Raw genomic sequence first — 19,275 nt, 5'->3', positions numbered from 1 at the left:
GCTTTGAAGAGCACTTTGTGTCCCACAATTTCTTGATAGTTTGATTAACTTGAATAAAAGGGCCTTGCACACTTTCTCTTGCCGAGAACATCTTCCATATATCTCGCAAGCATATTGACCTGTCACAAACATTTGGTTCATTGTTTCTTGGTGGGGCTGAGCACAACACCTGCATATAGACACAATAGATATCCCCATATTTGCAAGTACATCATCAAGAGGTAACTTCTGCTACCACACTCTCCACAAGAAGAAAGCAATCTTGAAAGGCAAACCTTTTGGCCAGAATTGCTTATAACACCAGTTTGAGGCACCTCTTTGTTGTATTACTTCCCATGCACTACTAACAATGTATTCACCACTACTAGTGAGCATCCACCAGGCCTTATCCATATTTTTTGAGGGATTGTCAATGTGCATCTCCTTTCTTATATGATCAACAATATTTTCTGGCACAGTTTGTTGCAATGTCTGATAATTCCAAGTCCTATTCTCCATAACATCTGCAATCTTCTGAATACTATCATCCATAGGGAAATTAGCTAGCATAAGCTGAGCAAGAAGACCAATTTTAGTCTAGTTGTTAAATCAAAAGTTAGCAGAACCATTTCTTGGTTCCCACCAGATCTCCCCTTCTATAGCATCTCTTGATTCTAGCATCTTCTTCCATAATTGTGAGCCTCCTTTCCATTGAACCCTGGTTGGAATATGTTTCTCACAATACTTATTCCACATGAATGTTGACCACAGGGTACCAGAAGTTCTGAATCTCCACCATAGCTTAGTGAATAAAGCTTTTGATACATCAAAAAGGGACCTAAATCCCAATCCTCCCTCCTGTTTAGGAACGCACACTTTCAGCCAAGCTGACCAGTGTCTACTCTTGCCTTCTTCATTGTTACTCCAATAAAATCTTGCAAAGATTTTATGCAGTTCATTTAGTGTGTACTTAGTAGGTGCCATTGCAGATAGAAGGTACATTGGCATACTTTGTAAAACACTATTGATAAGAACTACCTTCCCTCCAAATGATAACAACCTTCCTTTCCAGTTCTGCAGCCTATCTTTCACCCTCTTAATTAGATCATTATAATAAACTTTCCTTTTTCTAGAGTAGAAGATAGGACAGCCAAGATATTTGAAGGGAAACATGCCTCTTGTAAAACCAAGCATCCGCTCAACTTCTTGACATAGCGGCGTGCTGATTTCTGATGCATGTAAAAGAAAATTTTCTCTCTATTTATCAATTGACCTGACATCTTTTCATAATCTCTCAAAACACTCATAGTCAGTTCCAATGATAGTTTATCAGCTGATGCAAAGATGATGGTATCATCTGCATAAGCAAGATGATTAAAGTTTGCACTCCATTTAAGCATACCAAATCACTTATACTGATCATGCTCAAATAAAGAATTAAGTGCTCGAGATAACACTTCTGCTGAAAGTATAAATAGAGCAGATGACAATGGATCACCTTTCTTCACACCCCTTGTAGAGTGGAAAAAACCATAAGATTGGCTATTAAACAAAACTGAATACCAGTTATTTGCACTCCATATCTGATCCGTAAGATTTCTGCAAATCCCATTCTTCTCAGCACCTTAGTTAAATATAGCCAAGACACTCTATCATATGCCTTAGCCATATCTAACTTTATCACCACATTTGCAGGTTTACCTCTCTTTCTAATATCTGTGACAATTTCTTGAGTGAGCAACACATTCTCAATAATGCTTCTTCCCTTCACAAAACCTGCATCGGTTAGTAGAGATCAAACATGGTAGAATCTTATCGCCTTCTATGAACCACTTCTTGAAATGACCTTGTTTATGAAGTTACTCAAGCTAATTGGTGCGAGATCCCTAAAAGTGTGAACTTCTGATTTCTTAGGGATCAACACCAAATTAGTATGAGTTATTGATTTTGGGAGAGTATGACTTTTATAGAAAGCCTGAACCATTCTAAATACATCCATTCCTACAGTGTCCCAACATGAAATGAAAGAAAGTTCCTGATAATCCATCAGGACCACAAGCACTCTCTCCTTTAAGTTCAAAAATAACATTCTTTACTTCTTCTGGGGATGGAAGTGCACAAAGCAAATCATTGCTTTCAGAAGAGACCATCTGTGGAATGCGCTTCAGCATGCCAAAATCTAGAGCCTCATCCTCTTGAGAGAATTGTTGTTGGAAGAAATTAATTGCTTTTGCTGCAAGTTGCTCCTTATCTTCTATCCACTCACCATCAGATATTTGAATTCTATTCACTTGTAACCTTATTCTCCTTCCATTTACTAAATTGTGAAAAAACCTGGTGTTTCTATCACCTTCAGAGAACCAAGTGTGATCCTTTTTGTCTCCAAAATTCTTCTTCATAATGTAAATACTTCTTCATTTCAAATTTGAGTAAGCTTGTAAGACTATTCTATTTTCTCCGTGTAAGGATCATCTTCAAACAAATTGTTCCTTAATTCTTACTATATCTTCCCTGATGATAAGTTGTTTGAAAATATCTCCAAAAGCCAGTCTACTCCAAGTAGATAGAGCCCCTTTTACTATCTTGATCTTCTATTTAAAAAAAAAAAGGATTGCCAATACTCCTCGACCAATTATATCCGTATTTTTTTGTACATACTATGTCCAAGAAATCTTTTTGCTCCGATTTTATTTCAAAGTTGCTTATAAATTTTCATGGAAAATTAATGAAGATTAGGGATTAATTTGATTAGAAAGTAGTTGAACTTCCTCACCAAATTGATAAGAAGTGGGGCATGATCAGATGGCCACATTTGATCTCGGCCGGATAAATGCTCCAACATATGACAAATAAATGAAAATTGATGATTGAGTTAAAGAAGATTCGTCCAATCTTTCAAATATACAATCATCCAAGAACAAGTATTAAATTCAAGGCACAAGTTCTAGTCCGAGTGTTTAAGGTAAGCCATTCCACTATGGTAAAAGGGTTGTTTTTTAAAACCTATTTCAAATAAATCATGAGTTGATGGATAATGATGAAAATGAAGGGTTTTAATGGTTCAAGTTGGAGTAATTGTTTGAGTTTTGTTGTAGAAGCTAATATGATGTTAATATAGTCTTGCGTTTATATGGATAATATTGTAACGTGTGGGTGGTATAGTTCATGAATTTGGAAGGAAAAGAACTCCACCTATTTTCTTCATTCATCACTACATTAAAATCTCCCCCTACCCAAGTTGCATGTCATAGTGAGCAAGTTATCCGGCGATAAATACTATCCCAAAGAGGCATTCTTTCTACTTCATCTTAATACATTTAGCATAGACCAAAGTTGTTATAAGAAATATATTGTGCTCCCCGAAGAAATAATTTCAAGGTGATTCTATTCGTGGGTTGAGCATGTTTTATGCGTATCAAATAGAATTTCCACATCTACATTCTGATTCATAAAAGTTCCTACAAAGATCCTATAATGAACAAAAATCTTTATGACTATCGTTTGATACTCGAGCGTTGTTTTGTCTACTTATCTATCGAAATCTTAAAAGATGATTATATATACGTTTCTCCTCCTTTTGAATTTTGCATCACGTTTTCTGCACATGCCGAAAAGGCTCCATTAAGGTATATTATCATAATAATGACATGATGTGATGATACGGGGATCTATGTAGCATTTGAAGGCCGTACACGAATATAGCTTGTTGTGTCACTAAGTCCTATAACGATCTAATATTCCAAATGAATGTTTTAATCATCATTTAAAACTTTGACTTAATACTTTACGGCGTCGATCTCTTTAGCACAACCCCGGTAGGTTGTTGTGGATTTCGCACCTAATGGTTTCTTTCCTTCTATCTGTATCTTGCTTTTCCTTCCACCTTTGACCTTTGATGTTGGAGAAACATCTACTTGTTTGCATACTCGCTTGCGTATGTATATATGTCTTGGGATGTTGTATGTAAGACCTTCGCTTCAACATACTCCTCCCGCATCATCCTCATTAATGTGACAATTCTCTTTATCCTCCAAATTACTTTTATATATTTCTTTATAATGCTAGTTGTGGGGTCGATTATAGTTAAACAATATCATGTAATCTCGCATGGGGAAACACTGGGTTGGTCGTGACAATAACTTACTATGTCCGAAGAAAAAGCTCCAAAATTTCAAAAACTTGAACCGAGTATGAACTTCACCCAAATTGATAAATGCATGATCGGATCCGAGAACAATAGCATTTTCGCAGGTTGAGTTAAAGAAGATCCAATGTTTCAAAATCCATCCCCCGTCCGCCCTTCGGATCAAATAAATCTATGACAACACTATTTCCATGAACTCCACCATATCTCCTTCCATAGTCTTTTCCCATCCACTTCTGCTATACTTCCCCCATTTATTAAAAGGAGAGTGATTACTTTTGAATTTTTATACTTCAACATGTTGAAAAATTATATAAACCCGTGGTGTCTATGTAGCATTTTATGATCTAATATGCCAAATGAATGTTTTAATCATCATTTAAAACTTTGACTTGTGAGATTACTCGGAACCAATGGTTTTTTCCAGTTTCTTCTTTCCTTTTTGACCTTTGATGTTGGAGAAACATCTACTTGTTTGCATACTGCTCAAGCTTCTTCTCAACATGATCATCCTCATTAATGTGATTCTCTTTATCCTCCAAATTACTTTCAACATTTGTGGGAAACAATATATATAACTTCGATAGGGATTCGATTCTTATTGCTGTTAAGTTGAGAACAATAGCATTTTCGACGTTGGTTGAGGCGAATAGAATCCACCTCCACTTGGATCATCTATGACAACACTATCTCCATTCACCACACATCTTGTCTTTTCTCATCACTTTGTCCCCCCATTTATTAGAAGGAGAATGATTCTTCTAATATACCCATGATCTACTAGCACCTCCTCTAGATTACTCGAACTTTTCCGGTTTCCTTTTGTTCTCGGCTTCCTCTCTATGTACTATGATCCCCTCCTCCTTGTCCTCCCTTGGATGTCTTCCATAGGTGGTACGATTTCTTGAACTTGATGTTGCGTTAAGTTGTTACTATATCAAACTTTTCAACCTTGTCCTCCTTTTCCTTAACTTCAGTTGCAGGAAAACTATCTTCCACTGTATTAGCATTCGACCCCATAGTGTTAGCTTCCACCTCCTCTACTTGCAGTAATAGTTCATCCTCCACAGGATCTACTTCTTGTTCCACAACCCCTTCATTCTGCAAAGCTTCAAAAGCATTTTGAGTTTGAACTTCTGCTAGATTCCCATTTATAAGTCTCCCACCTATAAACTTGTCTGGATTCTTTTCTTTTGTAAACACCCTCTTATCTTTGACAGTATTCCAATCTTCAGGGCCTCCACCATATCTCACCCCTGGTCTTCTAAAATTCCTATAATGACCCTTATTTGGCTGAGCATCTTGAGTCTCTGCAGTCTTGCCCTTGTCTTCTTTTTGTAAATGTACCACTCTCAGTTCTGGATATAAGATCCTCCAACCTTCTTCATTATGACCCTGCAACTTACACCTTGTGCAGTATTTGGGTAATACATCATACTGAATTTGTACCTTGACAGTCCTAGAAACTCTAGATTTCTCATCTGTGATCTTCATGTTAACTACTTTTGGGAGATTAGCAGCAAGATCTACTATAACTTTTAACTCTAACACAGTTTGGTCGAGTTTTATTAATAGTGGCCATATCCAGATGCAATGGTTTACCAACTGCTGATGATAGAGAGAATAAAGAGTTCTTCACAAAGAAAGTTGGCAATAGATTTGGAAAGGATAGCCAAGCCATCACCATTGTAGTTTCCTCATCAATTTTGAATCTAGTATCATATAACAAGGGCCTCATCTGGTACATTCCTCCATCTCTCGACTTAATGTAATGAGCTGTCTTTGCCATCATCTGTAGATAATCTTCAAACCTTTCAAACCTCATAAGAATATGTCTATTTCTAAACAATCCAATACGACAATCTCCTTTAATCCCACACTGCAATGGGATCTGAGTTCTCAATTCTTCAAGTTCCGGCCAGCCATATGAGAACTTACCAACTACAGCATATTGGAGCTTCTCAATTATGTTCATACGATCAACTTCTGCTTCTGTCCACTCCACCACATGTTCTCCTTCAACTATCTCGACTGATTTGATTGGAATAGGATCAATGACATTTTCCATCGTCTGCATGGTGTCATTACCATCTTTATTCACTATTTTTGCTCTCTTTGTATTTGTGTATGTTGTTTTTTTCTATGTTGTTCTTTTTTCTATCCTCTATACGTTGTTTTTGTGTTTATATAGAATTGTGTATGCCCATGAAAATAGGGATGTGAAGGAGTGCTGGTGAGTTTTTTAAGGGATATAGGGGTTTAAGGGGGATTGAGGAAGAGACGTGAGTTATGGGGAGTTGGGTTTGGTTAGGGTTGTTTTGGGTTTTAAGGGAAAAATAAACGTGAAGGAGGAGCTTTAGTTGGGTTAGCTAGGGTGCAGATTTTTTAGTATTTAAGTTAGAATCTTTTAGCTTTTCTCCTTTTTTTTTTTTTTTTTTTAGATTTTTTGGTTTTTGATTCTTTTTTTTTTTTTTTAAAAGATAAAAATAAAATATATAATAAAAATATTAACTAACCTTTTAGGCTACTGAAAATGTAGGAAAGTTGACTAATTAGTCCGAAATAAACTATAACTAAGAAAAAGATTAAAATAACTAGCTTATTTATTAAATTCTAAACGAAAAGAAAATATATATTTTTGTAAACTTCCTTTTCTTTTGAAAAATAAAGACAAAACATATCCTAATGTGGCTCTATTTTTGTAGTTTTTAATTTTTAAAAGGAAGACTTACTAAAAATATTTAACTAAACCTAAAAGAAATACTTAAACGCTAAAAATGATGTAAAAACTTAAGTTTGGTCAAAAATTAGGTATTCACAGGTGTCATGAGTGAAATAGGTAAGAGAAATAATCTGTAATGGATTATTTCACTGATGAAACCTCTTTTGAAACTCCATGACCGTGTATAGGAATTCGAACAAGTCTTGCCATATTTTTTTTCGATAAGTGAAAGTTTAGCACTATGTACTGGAATTCAAACTTATACGGTTGAAATTCTAGCACCATATTATGAAGTTAAGTAAAAGTACTGTGGAGTTCGAATTTATACAGTTGAACTCAAACTCCATGAAAAATTTCTGGAGTTTGAACTCATAAAAGTTGAAACTCGACCTGTAAATTTTTCATCGAGTTTGAATATGTCAATTCTAGCGATAGGAACATTTGATGAAGTTCCTGTTATTCCAAGTTGGGCAGGAAATATCCAAAGAATTAGAGGTTCGTCTAGAGGTATAATCATCCAGCTATTATTCCACCTTCGCAGTTTGTTTTACCAATTAAATTAAATAAGTTTAAAATGGGTCAAAGAATGACATGCATGGAGGTCTGTTAATTTTTAAGGCCAGATATGACTTAGTATTTTATTAACAGCAGGGGCATATTTGAAACCATTTGCAAATGGAGGGTAACCATTTTCCCTAGAATCTTTTTTTCATGCACTGCAGACTCAAAATAAAAAAAGAAGGGAGGACCTTATATTGCATTAGCAGCATTACATAAATGTTGGCTCTCTTAAGAAGCTCATTTATAGAAAGAAGCTGCAATATAAACTTTTGGCTAACGAGAGTATGAGACCATCCATGCACAATGTATACTTGTTCAAATATAAAAGAGTTCACTTGCACAAAAGACCAATATGCTTATGCAATTTAGGCTGAAGAGTACTGCCAAATTCCAATGCAGAAGGGTTAACTCGTGGAACACAAAAAGTTACAGTGTTGTTGCATTCGTCTCATTCGTGGAGTCATCTCCATGTCAATAATTATGATGCATTAATGGCACCCTATTGGAGCCTCAATGCTTCTTTTACAAACCATGTCTAAGTACTTTATGCAATCTGGTGAAACATTCCAAAACTATTGTATTATTATGTGTGTTATCAGAATATGGAACCAGCAAAAAGATAATGCCAGCATTTACACACACACACACACAGAGAAAAAAAAAACTGAAATGTCAGTTAGTAAATTCTCCGGCACCCCATGTTATGTAGAAACTCCGGAAAGAATTAGACGAAGAATGGTGTAAGAATTAGACCTGGAAAATCTAATAAAATGTATTGTCAAGTCAAGTCAATCAAGAAAACTTTCAGGCTTCTTTCTGCAGTATCCTAATTGCATTCAATAAAGAGTACAGAAAGGCTTGTTAATCCGTATACAAATGTAGATAAAGAGAAATTAAAGAGATCACCCAAGCAGCGGGCGTGATAGAGAGAGTGCTTCCCCGAGCCTGAGCTTAAACCTTCTATATCAGGCTCGTCTCACTGAGCTAACTCTATAGCTGATGGTAATTGCAAATATAGCCAACGACACGCTAAGGATCCCAAAGGCCTAGCACTACATCTAGAAGTTTTTTTTCTAGGACTTTTTATTATCAGCATATATCATCCCAGCCCCCAAATAGAATTCAGCAGTGTGTTTTGGACATGTCTGAACTGCTGAGCATTGTGGCATTGCAGCCTGTAGAGTACTTACAAACTTCACAGCTTATGTGGCAATCTATGTCCCTTTGAGAGATTACATAGTCTAATTAGGATTTATAGTAAAATTAGTATAAGAATAAGTTTTTATGTTTTGAGTAAAAATAAGTTTCATACTATTATAAATAGGGCTGCTACTAGCTATTGGAGAATTGAAGAGATACTATCAGTTTATAAATAAAATATTTTACTTCAATACCTAAATAATTTCTTTTCACAGACGTATGTTTGTTTAAGGTTCAAATGACCTCATTAGAAATACTTGTAGCCTACAATGTAGGTGTCACCTATGATCCTTTTTTACAATCATTCTGATTAATATGAACGTGTTTTTTTTTTTTCGGCAAATACTATTCATAAAGGGTGGGATATCTAAATAGATGTCATGAACCGTGAAATGTAAATCTATAATTGATGTAGTGACCCAAATATGTATCAATAATACAATTGACTAATAAAATAATACTCTTATTCAATCATTTAATTTCTCCCTGTTGTGAGTTGACTATATTATATAGTACTCCTTTTGTATCAATTTATGTGATATAGTTTGATTCAGTACGGAGTTTAAGAAAAAAAAATGAAGACTTTTGAATGTTGTGGTCTAAAATAAGCTAAAGATATTTGTGTGGTTATAGATCATCTCGTTAAGCGTAAAAGGTAAAATTTAAAATTAAATTATTTTTAAATAAGAAAATATATCATTCTTTTTTGAATAAATTAAAGAGAAAAGTATATTAAATAAATTGATATAGGAGAGTATGATTCTGTATGAAAGATAGGTGTGCATTTAATCAGAGAACATCGTCAACGGGTGTTGGGAGTTCATGAAAATCAGGTCAATGGTTGCATTTATTAGCTAATCAATGAGTCCAACTTTTACAGTTGCACAGTTAGTAGATGTCAACCTCAACCATACTAATGTGTTGTAACTAGCTGCATGGGAGCCAATTCTAACAACTGTACTTTCATGCCTTCATGGTACAACAGTAAGGGGTTGTTTGGTAGCTGATTAGGATTATGAAGATATTAATAATGAAGGTATTAGTAATGCAGGTATTACTAATACAGGTATTACTTATGCAGGTATTGATAATGTAAGTATTAGTTATGCAGGGTTTAGTTATGCAGGATTTAATTATGAATAAATTATTTCTTTAATTTGAATGTTGGTCTGTTGTATTAAAAGTTAATAAATGCTATATACTTCTTAAAATTAAAATAAGTATTTACAATTAAAATTAAAATATTATTTATTTAAAAAATATTAAAATATAATATAAAAATATGGTTTAGAGAAGGAAAGTATTTAAGTGGGGAATAATAAGGTTAATATTGCCATTTCAACTTTTTATTCATATATTAGTTATTCCATCTTCTATCCCGCATAAAATAATACATAGATTCCATCATAATTTATACATGTATTAGTTATGCGGGTTTCTAAATTATAAACCAAACGTCGTACCAATTCTATACATGAATAACTTACTTCCTAACTAGCTACCAAACGCGGTATAAGCATACATAAATTAATACATGAATAAGATGTCTCTTTAATAGCTACCAAACATGGTATAAGTTAATGTAGAAATTAATACATGAATAACTTATCTCTTGTCCGGCTACCAAACGACCCCTAAGGTGTAACTGATTAAGGGTATGTTTGGCATGGAGAAAAATAACAATTGTAATGTCAACACGGAGAAATTACTGCACTTTGCAGAGGCACTTGAAGCTACGTCTGTAGCAATTGTATCTTACAGATTGTTTAACCAAAATGAGTAGATGTCATGAACCGTGAACTATAATTCTTAAATTCATGTATAGTTTGCTATAAATGGAGTCATCCTATCATATCATCATATAATAATAAAAGTGAGAAGCTCCTACCTACAAAATTGAATTACGATTTTAACCCTACAGTAAATTAAAATGTAATAACATATTTAATTAAGTATTAAATAGTAATATTTTAATTACCTGAAAGTTAATTTAGTTCAGCAACGGTAAGAATTTTGTTGCATTGAATCACAACCTAATTAAATGTCTAATTAAATAATGATATTTAAATTGCATAAAAGTGGGTGAATAAGAAGTTCGGCAGTCCAAATTTACAAAAAGGTATTTCTACCGCACTAAATTTGATCACAATGGCCCAAATGAGGTTAGTAAAGTAAATTGCATTCATTTATATTAATTTAATGACATTGCTACCCTTCCCTCCAAATTTCATTTTAATTTAAAAGTTGCATGAACTCTCTCTCATCAATTCAATTTTAGTTTTTTCCCAATACATGGAGATTCTCAAATAATTAATATTTATATCATTTGAGTTTTTTTCTTCAAAATTATGACTTTTTTTTGTCTCGGTGCTTGCTAGATCGGTGCAAACGAACTAGACGAAGAAGTTGAAAAGCTAATTAACTGTTGGGCAACGTTGACCAAGATGAAAAAGAAACATGAATTCGTCCAAAAAAAATGAAGAATAAAAGAAAAGAGAAGAGATAAACAAGAAATGAGAATTTATAAGAAAAACACATTTTAATTATGAAAAAAAATAAGATTTTTTTTAACTAATTAGCTATTTGACATTTTATTTAGATGAAATTTTGAGCTCTTATACGCTTTTTCGAGACTGAAATCACTTACTTCGCCACATGAAACCTTAGCTTCTAATCTGTGGTTCTTTATTTTTAAATGTCCTTGCATTTCCTAAAGAAATAATAATATATTTTTAGGAGAAAATATGGACAATAAAATGTAAATAGGGTGCAACCCTTGCTTGCTAATGAAACAGACATTAGTACGTCGATATTTTTTAGTATTTATAATATTATTGGATATTTTACGACCACAATACTCTTTTGAGACAGTTATCAGTTTTAAGGTGTAATTTTAGTTAAAGAGGATGGTAACAATTTTTGCCTCACAACAGGCGGACATGGGTGCATTGTGAATACTACTCCCTCCGGTTAAAAAAGAGTGTCTACTTAGCCATTTGCACACCCCTTAAGAAAATACAAATTTCTAGGTAAAAATAGGTAATTTGACTAAATTACCCTAATTAAATAGGTATTGAGATTTTGTCACTTAACACTTAGTAAGGACAAATCCGAAAAAATAAGGTTAATTCTTTCTTGATTTGATAAGTGGACACTCTTTTTGGACAGGAGGAGTATTGTTTATACTACGTATTTGTTAAACCTAGAAGTGTTTATACTACTTATTTCATATGTTATTATTATATTTCTCACAAATTCAACCCCACTCTTCTCCTCTCCGAAAAGAGAAAAAAAGGGGCAAAATTGGTTACCTTTCTCTTGTTTTGGAACAGCCATTAATAGGAAGGGTATTTTTGAACTATTTGGATAATTGGTAGGCATTTTGAGCTAAAAACATAACGGCAAGAGCATTTTTGAGCTAAAAATTATAACGGAGGGTAAAGCTGACCTATTTCGAATAGCATAGGGTATTTTTGGGCGTTTTCCTAAGAATCAATTAACATTCAAATAAATGAAAAAGGTAATCTTTAGCAATACATCATTTGTACATGTACTTGTAAGTTGTAACCTCAAGACTTATGAAGCTCATATTTATTTTATTGCAACTTATTACTTTTATATGTAACAAAAATAATATAACATTTTTGTATGTAAAATCAATTATTTATTGATTATTGTAAAGATATTTACGTATTTTTGGTATTTTGTTATTTTCAGATAATTTCTATTAAGCACTCATTTTCAAAGAAAATATCATATTGAAGATTTTAAAGTTTGTGGACATATTATGTATCCTTAACTATTTTTTATAAGTAATCAAAAGTAATTTCATATATTTAAGAATTCAATTTAAAATAAGTTCTCATATATTGATAAACATTGCAGTGGTGTTGGTGCATTTAGTTTTGATAAATTAATAATAATAAGTTTAATGACATTTGTAGCTACATAATATAATGGAATAATGATGGATTTTTATTTACATCAGAAAATAAACAGAACAAAATATATTAAAATAATGAAGAATTTGCAATTAAAATGAAATTTGTCACTAATTTTTGTAGCAGAAAGTTTTAGGCAAAAAATTCCTATCGCTTACATTATTATTCATATTAGTTTTACATAATTTTATTTTATTAAATTAAACTAAAAATTTGAATATGGTTGGTATCTTTCTTTTTTTTTTTTTTGCTGAGGAAGATGTTAATATGGTTGGTATCTAAGTCCAATTCTTATTAAATGGAGTAAGTACTAGTTGTAAATTCCAACTTTAAAAAATAATGAAATTATATCTAATTAATGTGTGAAAAGTAGCATATAAATTTCAAAATAACTACATTTTTTTCCAAGAAGTAGCAAAGGAATATCGCTATCGTGAGGAAAAAAACGTTGGATTGATCGAAGGGGAGGAGAGAAATATCTTGTGGAAAAAGGCAATTGCCCGGGAAGATCCAAGTCTTACATTGTAATATTCCTTTACTATCTTAATAACTTGTTCACTATCATAAATCAAATTGTACATTGTATTTACGAATAAAATTAATATGATTTATATACAAAAAGGGTCTTGTATCTCTTGTGACTTTTATTTGATATTTTATCACACTTTTTTATGTTATTAAAATTATAATGTTAAAGATTTAATATGGTTGATATATAAGTGTGTAACCAAAACTAGCTAGTATAAGTAATTCATATTAAACAAATTATTACTTATAATTTCACATGTAATTTAAATAAATATTAATTAAGTAGAATATTTGATTATATCAAAGTGAAAAAACCCACATGTTGTATTTATCTACGTTGACACTAATTATACTCAATATAGATTAGAAAACAAGTTGTAAAGCAGTATTTATTCTGAGTAGACCCTTTTTTTTTTTTAATAAGTAAAGTGTATAATTTTTTAAATTAAATAAACCGTATAGTTTGCTATATACCTCAAATACAAAAAGTATATAGAGACTATTCATCTTCATTTGTATGGAAATATGGATCAATTTTAGTTGGTCAAATGGTTTGGGAATAGGAATAAATCATTGTATTTATTAGAGTGTTTTGGATGAAAACATTGCAAAGTCAACAGAAGGTTATGATAGTCTTTTCACAAGTGTGATCACATTTGGGCCAAATAAGTATGTCATTTAGCAGCTCTCCCAAATTTAATGTTCCACATTCAGCCACGAAAACAAGAAACTGATTTCAGCTATAAATTTTCATAATCATGGAGTATTTAAGAGCACATCTTAATTTTGTTCTTTCTTCTTCAACGGTGGTAAAACTTTTTGCAAGATTTTTTGTATTCTTCAATTCACACTATAAAAGGCACATCCAATTATCCACATTGTGTCACATTTCTCTTATTTTATCAAAGATGCTCTATTCCACAAAAGATTCGTTGGTTTATCCACTTGCCGTACAACTATCGACAATATTACAGGTTAATTTATTTTATTTCGATTCTTCTTTTATATTGTCGTGCATTTGATCTCCATTATTGATGTCTTTTATCCATGTTTCACGGTTTATTTTGTTTGTGGTTAAATATTTACATGTTAACTTTCTCCCATATCTTAGTTTTCCTATTATATTAGAAGATCTTTTTGTTTCAATTTTTTTGTGCGCCAATTTTGTCTATAATTTGTGATTTCTCTTTAAATTGTTTGAAGGTTTTACATCACTATTTTGAATTCTTTCAGGGTTATAATTAGTGCATGTTAATTTTTATAATACAATTATATTTATATTATTTAACTACTATTTATTTTATTAAATTACAGATGAAAGGACACATAACTTTGAATCAGACAAAGGATACATATACATATGTGTAATTATGATGTATATACATCAATTAAATATTTCAGCAACTATATATGTTATCTCGATCATAAATAATTACTGTATAATTCTTGCATAGGTGTACAACATGAGATTGACAATGATCTACTACCATCCTAAGGAAGGCATAGATTGGGCGCATTTATGTACAACTTCTATAAAATACTACTTTCATTCGACAACAACTTCTTGATATGTATGCAGCTGTAAAAAAGAGGAGGCTTCAACTTAAAAAAAAAAAAAAGACAAAACAAAACAAAAAAAAAAAGCAATAACTTTATGACCTGAAACATTTGTAATCATAGCCGATGTTCTTCGAATTCACATTTAACTTATGTGTTGTTGACATAAAATAATAAATTATTGTCAACTTGAATGTTTGATATATTACAAGAATTGCATAATTGAAGCAGGTCAAACATTATGCTTTAAATTCGATAGCAATTCTTCAATATAATTACACATCGCAATGACAATGCATATCGGTCGAATAAGCTTATCAGTTTGACCTTACATTTCCCCTCTTCAATTTTTGTGCAATTCATCGCACACTATCATAATATTTGTAAAACGTTTGTTCTAGTTCCGAAAACTAGTAAGCATAGTAATATATGGCTTATGTTGGTGTCCGAAAACTGCAAGCAAGAAGCAATCACCAAGAGGCTAATACTTGCACAAAATGAGACTTCAAAGTATGATAGTTTCAGCACATGCTGCATTAATTTTGAACACACAAGTTCTTAACTTTGCAACATCTATCTTTTGAATTATCAACACACATTCAAAAAGGGAAACCACTGTATATATAGTGAGACTACTAGAAAGTACGAATCTAAATAGGCATGGATATATTATCACAGTATTATTTGCAGAATAGCAGGTGAAGAACCCAACCATCACAAAATCAATAGAGTGGAACCTGAAGATGAGGTATCAATAGGTACAACCAGAATATGAGTTATCTAAACGGCAATATCTATTTGCATCATTTGTTTAGTCTATAAGTAGGAATAGCCATTAAGGGCTTTTCTCTACATCTTACTAACCCAAACTGCTCATCAATGTCTAAATCACAAGGCTGCATACCATTTGGAAGCTCCCAGTTAAAGCAATGCACCAATTGTGCTACCATAAAGTGGACTACGGTAACTCCCAACTGCATTCCGGGGCAGCTTCTTCTCCCAGAGCCAAATGGTATAAGTTGGAACTCATGTCCACGAAAATCTGTACTGCTCCCAACAAATCTCTCTGGCAAAAACTTCTCAGGCTCAGGCCAAACATTTGGATCCCTTTGAACTGCGTAACAGTTTATCATGACTCGGGATCCCTTTTGTATGTGGAAACCATCGACTATACAATGTTCCATGGCCTCATGATACAGTAGTGGCACCATCACTATGGGATGCAGCCTCAGGCCCTCTTTTACAACCATGTCTAAATAGTTTAAATTCTCCAGGTCGTATTCGTCTACCATTCTTTCGAGGCCTACAACTTCTTCTAACTCTTTCTGGAGTTCCTTCATTACTTGAGGGTGCCTAAGAAGTTCTGTGAGTATCCATTCCGCTGATGATGCTGAAGTGTCCATTGCAGCCAGAAGCATGTCCTGTATAGAAAAAAGAAACAGAGTAATTTATTAGTACAAACCATTTCATTCTCAAGGCTTGCGGTATCTTAAGCTTATATTAGTATGACAAAATGGATGAGAAGTATACCAAGAGGATAGCTTTTATATGTCGACGATCAAATTGAAATTCTGCTTCTCCTGATTGCATAATGTCCATCATGGTGTCCACAAAATCCTTAGTTATCTTCTTGTCATGATACTCAACATGTTCATCAATAATCTTCTCAAGAAACTCATCAAAAACCTTTGAAAGATCCTTGAGCTTGCGGGTGAGTCCTTGAAGATCAATCAAACCAAGAAAGGGGAAAAAATCTCCAAGATTTGGTGTTGCTGCTAAATGCATAACATCTTGAATTACAGCTTTGAATCCCCTCTTTTCCAATTCCCCATCCATGTACTTCTTTCCAAATACCATTAAGCAAGTCAAGTTAGCATTCAAGGACGAAATCTTTGCACTAAGATCAACAGATACATGATCATGAGCTTCGTTCTTAAGTGATTCAATCAGAAGTTCAACTTCTTGCTTTCTCATGGATTGAAATGAATGGATCTCGTGGATACTAAACAAGTGCACAGTGCACAATTTGCGCATGTTATTCCAATACTCTCCATACTTTGCAAATATCAAATTCTTCTGGCCATAAGCCAAATATTGAGATGCCTCATGATGAGGCCTACTAGCAAAGATGTGATTATATGTCTTGAGGACCTTCTCGGCTGCATCAGCAGATGAGGCAACGATTCTAGGTACTAGCCCGACCCGCACATAAATCATAGGGCCATGTTTCTTGGCTAGCTCTTGCAAATCTTGGTGTGGATTTTTGCCCAACAAATGACGATGTCCTATAAAGGGAAGCCCTTTTGGACCTGGAGGAAATTAGCAGCTCATACATGGCATATACAAATAGAGCAACCGCTAGAGTTGCCCATATCAAAGTCATTGAGTTGGAAGGAACAAATCCAGTCTACACTGGTTTTTCAAAGCAAAAAAAGATAAGTTCAACCGCTCTATTATTTTGAAGACTATCAAAGATGGATCCTTTTTGAAGGTAAATATTTATTAAATTAGAAGGAAGTCAAAATAGTTGATAACTTATTTAATATAAACCAAATTGCGATTATATACACAGAGAATATAATTTTTAACACTAGCAAGACAATTAATAGTTCATATCACACTATTACTCCATTTTTTTGGTTACCATATCAGAGTGACTATGACTACTTACATGTTACTGGTCAATTTAACTTGACAAGACTTAAAAATCTAGAAATGAGGCCTAAGATCCCCCTGAGCTATATCGAATGTTTTAGAGACATACCTTATCTTTATGAGGTTCTTTGACCCCTAAACTTTTTTAAAACAGAATAAATATCACCAAGTGCTGACGTGACATAAAGAACCAAATTCTTGGTAGGTAGTGAAATACATGCATTGCCATGTGTAATTTCGCATACTTTTTAATGGATTTCATTTTCGGCCTTTTTAATTCCAAAATATAATACATTCAACTAAATCCAAATGTTGAACGATAACATAATCACAAACTCTTCAATCGTCCACTTTGTCGATGCATTTCTAGATGACATTACCTGCGACGATAATGAAGAACTCTCTGGTGACATTGACGACCTTTTCGATGATGAAGAAATTTCCTCTGCTCTCTTGTATGTCCCCAGCCACACCCGGGCCCCATTCCTCACCGGATAAACGATTTGCATTTTTTTAAACCCGTGTTTACAAATTTGTGTTTTCAGATCTAGTTACTGGCCGGAGTTCATTTTATCCAGATCTGAATTTAGATTTGGGTAGAGCTAGCAATTTCAGCTCATATTTAGAAAATTAGCCCATTTAACCCACATTTTAGTGAGTTGGGTCACTTATATATCAGTTGGGTAAATATGAGCTTCAAGTCTTTTTTTTAACCTATAAAAATATGGGCAAATACGGGTAAAATATGGGTATCCATATATGAACTCACTAGACCCAATAACTTATTTCGTCGAAATAGGAGAAAACATTTTCCTTACAAATTTGAGAGAAAACATTTTCCGGATCGATAAAAAACGCACCAACGCACCCCACCCTTCACCACCTACACCTACCCCCACCCCTACCCAGACATCCCACCCCACCACTGCTTCCTACCACCCCTACCCACCTCTACGCCACTCTTATTCCCTCTTCCCCTCCCAACCTACCCCTACCCCCACACCCCTCTACCACCACCCTGCCCCCTCCCCCGAATTTTCTATTTCATATATTTGATTTTACTTTTGTAAAACTTTTACAGAAAAGGAGAAACATTTTTCTTACCTCCCATCCCGACCCTTACCTCACCACCCCATTCCCCCCCCCCCCCCCCACACACACACACATTTTCTATTTCATATATTTTATCTTACTTCTATGTTTTTTCTTACCCAAAACCCCACCCCCACATTTTCTATTTCATATATTTTATTTTACTTTTATAAAAAAAATAATAAAAAGTGAGAATTTTTTTTCTTACCTCCCACTCCGACCCCTACCCCCTCCCGCCATTACATTTTCTATTTCATATATTTTATCTTTTATAATTTTTTTTATAAAAAGTGGGAAATTTTCTCTCAACCACCCCCCCCCCCACTCCCCCCCCCCCCCCCCCCCCTAAAAAAATATTTTATTTCATAATATTTAATTATAAATATATGCAAAAAAATTAATTTAATTTGACCAAAAGAAAAAATTATAGACATTGCAATTGAAATAATATTGTTTATATAATATGTGCTAACCCATAATCAACCACTCATTTATCACCCAACCCATATTTTACCCACATGAAATATGGACGGGTTGAAACCCAACACGTTTTTGTTCAAACCATTTTCAACCTGCCCAAATCCAACCAAAACCACTCATTTGCCCCCCTATTTGAAGTGAAAAAGATATTAGGTGTTTAGGGGTTTTTAGTTAGGGTAAACTGCTTGTTTTCATCTCATGACAAATCTGAATCTTGTTGAAGATGAAGGTTGGATTATAAACTACCAGATGATCTGGTCTACCAACTGGTATGTCTTCTTCATTTCTCACATTTCTGCTGGTAACTTGTGTCAAGATCTGTTGTTGTGGAGTAGTTGGTTTTGAACCTGATGCATAGTGTGATTTTATGACTCGTATTCTGTTGTCTTATCTTTATCTGGTTCCTCACGTGTGTT

General features: G+C 33.5%; 1 protein-coding gene and 1 pseudogene across 1 annotated transcript; both read right to left on the bottom strand.

Moving 5' to 3' along the window:
* Nucleotides 1-588: 588 nt before the first annotated feature.
* On the bottom strand, nt 589-2,378 carry LOC132061173 (uncharacterized). Its single transcript, XM_059454031.1, has 4 exons — nt 1,973-2,378; nt 1,543-1,755; nt 1,253-1,336; nt 589-1,208 (listed from the first exon to the last, which is right to left on the bottom strand). The coding sequence occupies exons 1-4, from the start codon at nt 2,376-2,378 to the stop codon at nt 589-591; spliced, it is 1,323 nt and encodes a 440-aa protein (XP_059310014.1).
* Nucleotides 2,379-14,713: 12,335 nt separating this feature from the next.
* Nucleotides 14,714-17,015, bottom strand: LOC132060704 (cytochrome P450 71AU50-like; annotated as a pseudogene).
* Between the last annotated feature and the right edge of the window lie 2,260 nt (nt 17,016-19,275).

Source organism: Lycium ferocissimum, chromosome 6, assembly GCF_029784015.1.
Source record: "Lycium ferocissimum isolate CSIRO_LF1 chromosome 6, AGI_CSIRO_Lferr_CH_V1, whole genome shotgun sequence".
NCBI classification, from domain to species: domain Eukaryota; kingdom Viridiplantae; phylum Streptophyta; class Magnoliopsida; order Solanales; family Solanaceae; genus Lycium; species Lycium ferocissimum.
This window is presented reverse-complemented; position numbering and strand designations above follow the sequence as displayed.